The sequence below is a fragment of the Neolamprologus multifasciatus genome, chromosome 11 (assembly GCF_963576455.1).
Source record: "Neolamprologus multifasciatus chromosome 11, fNeoMul1.2, whole genome shotgun sequence".
Classification (NCBI taxonomy): domain Eukaryota; kingdom Metazoa; phylum Chordata; class Actinopteri; order Cichliformes; family Cichlidae; genus Neolamprologus; species Neolamprologus multifasciatus.
In genome coordinates, this window is record NC_140449.1 from 1811129 (window position 1) to 1822051 (window position 10923).

Below are 10923 nucleotides of genomic sequence, written 5' to 3' on the forward strand. Positions count from 1 at the left end.
AGGGGTTGGGGACCGCTGAGTTAGAGTATTGTTGATCTCTTTTTTCATCTTCCTTCAACCGGGAAGTTCACTGACTTCAAAATTTGTTGTTCAAGAAAGTCATTACCTCTTCATTAAAAAATAAACCCCAAATAAAATCAATGTATTAGAAGAGTCTCACCTTTTTGTTCTTTTTCAGGAAGAAAAATCAAAAACACATAAAAATCCAACTGTACTAAATGTTGCGTGTCATCCACGGCTGAGGCTCCATTGTCTACCTGCAGACTAATCCTGAAAACCGATAAAAACCCTGAAAACCAAACATTTCACACCTGAGCCTCAACTCTCGCGGCCTGGTACCAAACGACTCACGGACCGGTACCGGTCCGAGGCCCGGGGGTTGGGGACCGCTGGTTTAGTATGCAGCTACATACTCTCACAGCAGTGTCCTTCTCAATGCATTATTGCTACTATACCTATATAATGTTAAATAATATGACATTTGGGGGTTTAAACCTAATGAACCAATCGTTTCAGCTGCAGCGGGGAGCTAACATGTCAGAGCCGTGCTGGGGAATGACCATCAGACTCCTCAGTAAAGGGACACATGAGGAAAAAGGAATCTGCTCTCCTCACATTACCTGTCAGCATTCAGGTTCAGTTCCCTCACTGCCATGTGGTGCCGCCAGTGTAGCGGTTACCTCAGTCAAGCACGCAGGCTTGGTTTCCTTGTTAGAAGCCTTTTGTTAGCTTTTTATTATGACACTAATGACATATAAATAATGCAGCTATCTAGATATGAATAAATATATATCATGGTCAATCTGCAGTCAATGCATTAAGAGTTTATTATCTATAATAGCTACTATTTATACTATATATATGTTTTTCCAAATAAAGCCTAATATTCTGGCAATTCCAAAGAACTGAATTAAATGAAATGTTGGATATACTCATCTCATCTTGTCACTGGCATATGGTCAGGACCTGCTGGGATAATATTTTAAAGCACTGTACCAGTCATTTTTCAACATGAATGATAGCGTGATCAACCTCAATTAAAGTCCTTTACTATGTGGAATAGACGCCATGAGACCGCATCCAGATGTTCTGTGTTGGTGCCAAAACTGTTTCTTCTAATTTGTGATTAAGGTAAAATATATACATTAAAGACATACACCAATCAGGCATAACATTTTAACACAAGCGTGTTAAATAATAATGGTAAATGGACTGATTCTTATACAGTACTTTTCTACTCTCCCACACAAGCACTGTTATCTATGCTTTCTAACTCTATCATTCATACTCAGCAAGTCAGGCTATGCAAACTGGGCAGCCAGGATACGACCACCAACCATCCGATCAGCAGCTGACCTGTTCAACCTCCTGAGCTACAGCCACCCTACTATGGGGTAGGCAAAAAATGTGATGTATTAGAAGCAGGAAAAATGGGCAAGCTAAACGACCGGGTCAGACTATCTCCAAAACGGCAGCTTTTGTGGGACGGTCCCATTGTACAGTGATCAGTCTTTATCAAAAGTGGTCCAAGGAAGGAACAGTGATGAACAAGTGACAGAGTCATGGGACGCTTGATGACACAGGTAGGTAGTGATCCAACCAATCCAACCAGTAAGCTATTGTTGCTCAAACCACCAAAAAAAGTCAATGCTGGTTACAATAGAAAGGTGTCAGAATACATAGCGTTACACAGTTTGTTGCATTTGGGGCTGCATAGCCAGAGAGCAGTCAGGGTGCCCATGGTAACCCATGTCCATCGTCTAAAGCACCAACGAAGGAGACGTGAGCATCAGGACTGAACTATGGAGCAATGGAAGAAGGTGATCTGATGAATCCCATTTTCTTTGACATCGCATGAATAGCTGTGTCACTTACCTCAGGAACACCTAGCACAAGAATGCACTATGAGAAGAAGGCAATGTGATGCTTTGGGCAAACTTTGGGAGTGGCACGAGCATCTACCTAAGCATTGTTGCCATGTAGACGTTTGCCTCTTTCAGCAGAAAAACGTACCCTGCCACAAAGCAAAAACAGTTCATGAATTGTTTGAGAAGCACAACAACAACAAGCTTGAGGTGTTGGCTTGGGCTCCAAATTCCCCAGATCCCATCTCGAGCATCTGTGGGATGTGCTGGACAAGCAAGTCTGATCCACGGAGGCCCCCACCTCACAACTTAAAAGATCTTGGTGCAGATACCACAGCTCACCTTCAGGGTCCAGTGGAATCCATGTCTCGATTACGCTGTTTGTTTGTTTGTTGCTCCAGTTTTGGTGTGTTGGATGACTTTATTAGCACGTAGCTGTTTATGTGAGATGTACATTTTAACATAGTCCGTGGATGCGGCTTGCTAACCAAGAGTACTAATGTTAGCTAACAGATTAGCACTTGTTTAGCACTCTGTGATTTAGTTCCACAATGTAAATTCCAGTTGCTTTCCTGACTTACGAAAATAAGTTCACATTTTTGAAAATGAAGAATAGATGTTTTTTACTAACATTTATTAAATCAATATTAATCAATTGTTATTAAATCACAATTAAGCTGACATGACCAAACAAGAGCGACAGAACTTGCTGTGGATGAACCCATCTCTCCACATCCTCCCCACCACGATCCAGAGTCTGCTGAGGTGTTTTATGTAGCAGGTGTCGTACACGTCATCCAGAAGACCATCAGGGTGTACGACCTGATGGCGTCGTTGCCCACCTCTCAATTTTAAATACACGTAGACATTGAGGACTATCAGGAGGGGCTATGCGCTTACCTGCTGCTCTCTGGCAGGTAGCTCCATGCCCTCCTGGGTTTTAAATGCACCTTAGAACACACATGGATCAACACTACATATGAGCGGGCGGAGGGAGGTTTGGAGTCTTCACACACCCCCGTTCTCTGTTGCCTGGTGGGGGTGGGGGGAAGGGGGGGCTGGGAGGAGGAGTTGGCCATCCGACTGGGGTCTGGAGTGTGGGGCCTCCCTGCTGCTGCGGAGTCGGGGCGGTCTGCTTCTCCCCACCGCAGGGAAAAGGGTAACACCACCTGGGTCTGGGTGCAGTTTCCCCCTCCAGGGGCAAGGGTACCTAGACCCGGTTCTTAGAGTACGCTTGGGGAGTGTGATTGTGTGTACAGTGTCTATTTATGTCTCTCTCCACGTTGGTTGAGTGTTGAATAATTGCATATGAGAGCATGAGGGTGGGAATGGATGTTTGTATCTGTGTGTGCCTGTTTGTCTGTGTCCATATGTCAGGTCGGGTATCAGACGCCACCTCTCTGGGGACATCTCAGTCACTCCAAGGTATGGAGGCCTATCTCCCCCACCACTTCCCCTGCCAGTGGCAGATGCCCTCAGACATCGGTGCATTGGTGGCCTCTGAATGTCTGGAGCCTGGATCTCCTCCATACCTGCTTCATGCCCAGGAGGACGGGTCCATGGATCCCCACATCCTCTAGCACAGTGGTTCCCAAACTTTTTTTGCTGGGCCCCCCTTTGTTTTACAAGAAAAATGTTCGTCGCCCCCCCCCCCCCCCCCGCACACGCACACGCACAAACACATCCTCCAACCACACACACCCATATTTTGCTCCATTGCGGTTTATTTCTCACCTCAAACATTTAGTGAACAATTAAGCAAATACAAGTAATCTGCAATAAATTACAGGTAGTAATAAAATAAACTACTAACTCTTTTACGCTGCGTCCGCACCTACACGGGTATTTTTGAAAACGCAGCTGTTTTGTCCACGTAAACGGCGTTTCCAATCACCAAAAACTGAGATTTTATAAAACTCCTTTTTTGCGTTGACGTGTGGAAGAGGAATACAGAGTTCGTCACTCAGCGTCAAAGGTATGTGCCTTTTTCACATCACGCTGTGGCCACGTTATTGTTTACATGAGATGAATTGCAGAACGGCAGATAGAGACAAAATACTGTTAATCTGACTGTCTGCAGGTTTTACACAGTTACTGTCCCTCCATTTACAAAGGCAGAGGCGTCACGCTGTGATTATTTTACTGCAGTTGTTTTTTTACCTGTGTAATAATATTCAACATTGTTATCAATACATTTTTCAAAAAATGTCTCTCTGTGCAAAAGAGGTTTAAAAACATAAAAAACTGTGGGATACTGTTTGTCCGTGATTTAAACAGCCCAGCGCTGCTCCCGACGCAGGGAAAACCAACCCTGCAGGGAGACTTACCTCAGCACTTGTGCAGGTGAAGCCAAAGGGAAGATTTGCTTCAACATATTTTCTAATCTTTGTCTTAGAATGAAGTTTGTTTGGAAACATATTCAGCGACGCTTCATCTCCTGCACACTTTGGGAAGGTCTGCTCTAGCAGATCATTACATGATCAAGATCATTACCTTTTAAATACAAGCGCGTCCATGCTCACAGGTGTACACACGGTGCTCACACACACAAACTACACCCTTTTTGGCTCCTACCTCAAAGTTCACTATGTTCTGTCGATCTTACGTGCTGCACAATAATATTCAATATTTAGTATTTACTGTTATATTCACATAGTTCATCGCGATGATGTTGTTTATTATATTGCTCTCTTTTTTTTTTTGCTTGTTTTCTCTTTTTTCTTTCTCAACAGGTGATCCAGGTGATATTTGGATTTTTTGTCTGTTTGTTTTGTTGGTTTTTGTTTTTTGCCCTTTATCAACGTCCCTCTTCCCCGCTCTTTTTCTTTCCCTCTTTCTTTCCCCCAGTCAGGTGTGTCCTGTGTGTAGCAAATGAAAATAAAATAAAATAAACAATAAAAGGTGAATCAAATAGACCAATACGGCGAGGCTGGGATGGTCCGTTGGGCATCTTTCTTCGCCTTTAGACAATAATTCTGATGATAAAAGAGCCAAACGGGACAGGCGGGACTGATGGCCTCCAGAACCTACAGTAAGTACTGTGGCTCCTGTTTAGGCTGTTAATGCCTCACACCTGAGATGTGAAAATACAAAAAGCCACTTCCACATTCACTCTGATGCTTGGTTTGGGAAAGAAACCAACTAAATAATGTTTTGTGACATTTTGTATGTGAATCATGTAAACTTGTAAAGACTAAACCTGTCTTGTAAAATGCATTTTCAAAAACTGTGTCAGTTGTTCCAGAAAATTAGGAAAATAAAATATGCTTATAACTGTACTTGTACCTGTACTTTTGGCTGTGTTTTAGGAGAAGGGAACCTGTTTTTCCTCTATCGATTTCTGAAGCTCTTGAATAAAACAACACTTACTTTCTTTCAGAACAAGTAAATGAGACTCTTTCCTTCTTAATAAGGTTAACTAAAGGTTAACTAGAATTTACACTGCCGAATGGTCAGTTCTGAGTTACTGTAGTCATGCTTTTTAGACTCAAGCACTTAACGTATATAAACATAAGCAAAATAAATCTTGCTTCTTTATATAGTGTATTTACTGCATGAAAAACATTTGAAAAATTGCATTGAAATAAAGTTGTTTATCAGTTCTTGTCAGAGTTTCCTTCATATAGGTGCCCCATGTTTCACTACAGAGTAACTATTAGCATTAGTGAGATGTCTCCCGTTGTCAGACAAAAACAGTGTCTACATTACTTGAGAGCTTTCTTAGGTTTTTAAACTTTCATAACCTTTGATTGAAGCTAGCAGGTAACATTTTTGAGTCCAGTAATAATCCGTGCTTTGGATGATAATAACAGATCGAGTGTTCATGTTCCTTGTTAGTTGACTTACACGTACGTTTGGGCTTTGAACACCTAAATTACCTCATGTCATGTGAATTCCAAAAACCATGCAGGCTGCTGACTGTGCTGGCTACACTAAAAAAAAAAGTTTATATGGATTTTCTTTTTTCTCTCCGTTATTAAAATGTGACTCTACATTTATTTAAGTGATGTCAGAAAAAGCAATTCATGAAACGTTGGACCAGATAAATCTCTGCATTACAAACAGGCCTCGGGTCACTCTGGCCCCCATCTGTAATTCAACACTCACACCAAGAAGTTACTGCAGTTATTATTCAGCTAACAGTAGTTTAGGGGCTTCTGCGGTAACCATGGTAACTAGCATGACTGAAGAAGAAGCCCTCAGGTGTCTTTGAAACTAAAAAGCTTGTGCGGCTAGTTTTAAAGCATTAGCTTAATATAAATTGCAAAACAAATGGAAATGTATTGAGGAAGGTGTGTGCTCGCTTTTGGTTGTCCTAGCGTGTGGTAAGTTTACTGATACATTTCCACACCCAGAAACAATATCGCTCGTGTTTGGACCAGATTCCACAGAGATTTGTACGTTAGCTTAGCTATGGGTTGCTAACCGGCTAGCGATAGTACACTGATTGCTGCTCGATATTAAGCACCTCCTTATGAATTTCAGTTTTTAAAGTGTTGTTTTCATAAAGAATAACCCATTCCAGACACCTAAACTTGAATCCTGTGTCACATCTTTTTTAAATACAGGACTAATTATAAAAGAGTAATGTGACCATTAGCTTGTCACTCACTGATTGAAGAAGTGGCATTGTAAAACATCAAGCTGAGCTATCACCGTGTTGATGGAACTGGCAAGACATAAATCTGACTTCACTGCACGTTTGTTAGCGAGCAACTTGGTATTAATATGAAGCAAAGCCGCTTTGAGACCATGAGTTACAAAACCAACACTATATTATGCTAACTTAAAAACAGCAACTGAAACCATAAAGTCATCAAGAAAGTGTTGCTGACATCACACATCACGTGAGAAGTAGGAATAACCCTCTGCTGGTAATTAGAAAGCAATGCAGGTCTATGAATCTTCCACTCAGACGAACTATGCCCAGCTGTTACATGTTGTGTGTGGATCAATGTGAGCTGATAAATGAATTCAATAAATTGACTTCACGTGACAGGCCAGAGGTTCAGCAGCTGTTTATGACCTGTCTTAAAACTAGCAGGGCTGAAGAAGGTGTTATTATCAAATACCATAAAAAACCTTAATGTGTTACATTTAATAATTCTGTGTTATTGCTACAAGTGAATATAGCTGCTAATGATCCATAATGGGATGATGATTGCACTGCAAATACTCAGAAAGGCACAAACGCTGGACGTTGTTATGTGCAGCTCTGTGGGGACTGACCTGCATTTGCATTTGTGGAGCCGGAGGCCAACAGAGGAACTGGAGTTTTGTCCCTTCTGCTATGGTTTCACTTCTGACTTCAGGGGTTGCCACTTGGTTTCCAAATTACACATCAAAAATTACAGATTACAAACTGCCTATAAACAGATGGTGGTATGTGATTGGTTTGATAAGTGTGACAACATTTAAGGAAAATGCAATTTAGCTTTACCTGTCCCAGAAAAGAATCTCATAGATACATATCTGCGCTCTGACATCATCAGAGATGAACTCTGGACTGTCAGAGTAGCACTTCTGCTTTCACAGCGCACTGGTTTCTAGTTGTTTTCTGTAGAAAGTGTCCTAAATAACAGTCCTCCTTTTCTGTACCCTGCTCCTTAAAATCATTTACTGAAAGCTAAGATGTGAACTCTCTGGTCTTAACTCACTTCTAACCTGACATGTTCTGCTTTTGTAGGGCAGCAGAGAGGCGTGCATGCTGCCTACAAACACACAACAATCAAGCACCAGTTTAAACTAATGAAGCCGTACATTTGTTTCCATTATTGCGGTGCCCCAGGTGAAGTAATGAGACCGCAGTATGAAAACACTCAAGCCTGCTGCATTCCTGAGATGATTGCAGAGCCAAACACTGCCATGTGGTATGGCACACCTAAAAACCACTGACCCGCTCACATGGTTGCTGTGAGTCTCTGCAGTACAGACATGATCAGGTCTGAGCAGCACATAAAGACACATGACAGCGGAGCTCACTGCTGCAGGATTCAGATTACTGATGCAGGACCTGAACAGCTCGGGTATCTTTAATCCCACAGCCCGCTTTACTCCCAATCATGCTCTGTTGCGAGTTTCATTGTGGCTGAAGTGGACTGCTGACTATTATAAAGTGCTCAGTTTCTAGGGCATGGGTTGGTGTGGCAGAGGAGGATGCTGGGATAGCGTGAGATGGAGGCAGATGATCCGCAGTGGCGACCCCTAAAGGGAGAAGACGACAGAAGAAGCTGCAGCTTAGTCCTAGTAAAACAAAAGCTTGCAGAGAGGACATGGTTTCATGGTATGATGATGACAAAAGGATGACAGCAGCTATAGAATTTTTATTATGATGTAACAGGAATGATGCACGAAGTGCAAAAGAACACACGTGTAGCAAACCCGGTGATTTGTGTGCACTGATTTTCTCAGTTAGACAAACTCGGTCTTCATCATCTGAGGCTGTGATATTCCAGGCTGAGGTGAAGAAGAAGCCCGATGAAGCCGATGCTTTGCGGGGCGAGGGGGGGGGGGGGGGGGGGGGGGGGGGGGGGGGACGTCGACCCGCGCTCCGAGCCTGGGTCTTGTAGAGGGCAGCAGTCTCAAGCTGGAGCGCGGAGAGCAGCCCGGTACTCTACAAATATTCCTCCTCCTGCAACACACTGGAGGGCGGGGCTGGATGCTTGACAGCCACTCTCTGAGACCAATGGAAAGCCGGTGTTCCCGGGAACCTTCCAATCTCCGCATCCCGGGCGGGGTCTGAAGGGTCGAAACCGGAGAGAGAATCCCAAAAAAAATGATATGTAGACTGTGGCGGAGCTGGGAGCGAGCGGGACGCTGAGGGAAGAAAAAGAAGTGAGAAGAGGAGCTCCGTTCGCTCGCTGTGCCAGTGCGCAGACAATTACGCACGCTCGCCACTTTGGATGCTCCAGCGCGGACTTTTTGTGCCTCTTGTGGAAATGGAGCCGCATTCTTGAGTCAGTCTCAAGAAGGCATTTGTTCTCACTAGTTGATGAGAGCAGTGAGAGCCGCTCGGGCTCCGTTTCCTGTGTTTGCCAGCGCGTTGCAGCTGGGCTGAAGAAGCCCCGCAGGGCTGCCTGAGCACCGGTCCTCCTCCTCCTCCTTCTCCGCCTGAAGCCCCACAGCCAGCCCGCTGCCAAAGTCGGTGGGAGAGAGAGAAAAAGATAATAATGTGCGACCTGATGCCAGCCTCTCAGCCCCCGGAGAAAATGGGCAAAATGAAAAAGTTGAGGAGAACTTTGTCAGAGAGTTTCCGGAGTATCGGTGAGTACCGTTTCCCTTTTTCGAGCCTGTTGTTCATAAAAACCCAGAAAACAGATGTGAAATGTCTCCTGCAGCAGCTCACACCGCCGCTTCCCACTGAGATGATGTCTGCTCGCAGTTTGCGGCCGTGGAAAACCCACATCAGTGGGCTTGTTCGGCTGTTTAAGCACCGCGCACCTCATTTTAAAGGAAAACTGCAGATTTGTCAAGTTTCTGAACTGTTGTGAGGATTTTCCAGCAGACTGTCCGCTGCTGACCAGCGGGGCTCACACTTTTCCACTAACGGTCACCAAGTGTTGGTACACAGCGTCATCTTCGTCAATTCAATCATATCCCCAGGAAGATGACTGACGTTTGTTTTTATCGCTACATTTTGTGTCCGTGCTCAGCTCGTCTTTTATAGAAACAACAATGGACGCGATCAGTTCTCCGCTTTTCACATCACCGCTTGTTTTGAAGATACTTGTCTGTTTCAGCATCTCCATTGTGAGGCGTGTATCACCGTCTCTGGGCTCTTGGGCAGAAAACATCTGTACAGATGTGGGCCTGGACGTTCTCCTCTGAAGTTTGGAGAATGTGCGTGACGCACTGATTTATGGAAGTGATGACAGATTCATGACAAAGAAAGAAGTTCATATTTCAGTAAATGTCCCAAAGCGGAATCTTTATTTATTTATTTGTTGCAGTTTTCATATCAGTAATCAAAACATTAATATCACTGGTGTCGGTTCGCTTTATGTTTTGGACTTTGATAAAAAAGAGATGAACTTTTCTCTCCGTTTGATTTCCTGACCAATTCTAATATGATGCAGTAAACATGAGAAACGAGGGCCTGGCCGATCATCATCTTCATGGTAATTAAGGTGTATTGTGTTTATCTGCAGGGACACGCGCTCTCATTGTTGAGCAATCTGCTGATCATGTCGATGCTTTTGTTTCCAAAGTGTCACAAATGAAATCTTTGACCCAGCAGCATTTTCAGATATTCCCAGCAGGAAGCAGGATTATTTTCCTCATGTTATTTCTGCAGTCACTAACGCACACATTTCTGCATGCACTAACGCACACATTTCTGCATGCACTAACGCACAGTCTGCAGTCACTTTTCACCTTAAAACAGAACATCAGCAGTTTTTATGATGAGTTCACATTCAGCTCTTAGATTCAATTGAGCCATTGTGTTATGGAGACAGTGTATATGAAGCGCATGCACGACTTTGTTTCACACGTTGTAATTCATCTGTGATTGACTGTCAGTGTCAGCAATATTGTTCCTAAGGGTTTCATAATTAAATATATGAACTAGAGGACAGTAAAGCGATCTCAGTTTGTCACAGAATTCGGGGCCTGCATTTATTTATCAGATATTTTGTTTGATGATGACCCAAATGTTCATTTCGACTGGACTGCAGGCCCGTGTGGCACCCAGATAACAGTTTAAATACACGTACAATGTTCTAGAATAAAATAAAATCATTTTGGAAAAAAAACTCTTTTTTACATAATATTCATGACTGAACATTTAAATGAACACGCTTCACAATAAAGTGAATGCTACACATGTATCCATAAATAACTAATACATTAAAAAATAATGTTGAGTGCAGTAAAATGTTTGAACAAAAACCTGCACGTTGCACGTTTTTTGCTGTACGTTTAAAAAGACCACAAAACAGCAAAATGAACACATAGAAAATACAACACTGTTGCTTTAAAGTAAACACAGAGCAGAGAGGGAGCTGTCCAGGTCGAGCTTTCTCTCTCAGTTGCGACGTCTGTAAGGTGGGAATATCTG

General features: G+C 43.3%; 1 protein-coding gene across 2 annotated transcripts in view; it reads left to right on the forward strand.

Moving 5' to 3' along the window:
• The first annotated feature begins 8638 nt into the window (after positions 1-8638).
• Positions 8639-10923, forward strand: part of cdk14 (cyclin dependent kinase 14) — a 267760-nt gene continuing 265475 nt past the window's right edge. For both annotated transcript variants that reach the window (XM_085176729.1, XM_085176730.1), the window contains exon 1: positions 8639-9128. In XM_085176729.1, coding sequence (XP_085032855.1) covers positions 9035-9128 — 94 coding nt within the window. In that variant the 5' untranslated portion in view covers positions 8639-9034. The remainder of the gene's footprint in view (positions 9129-10923) is intronic.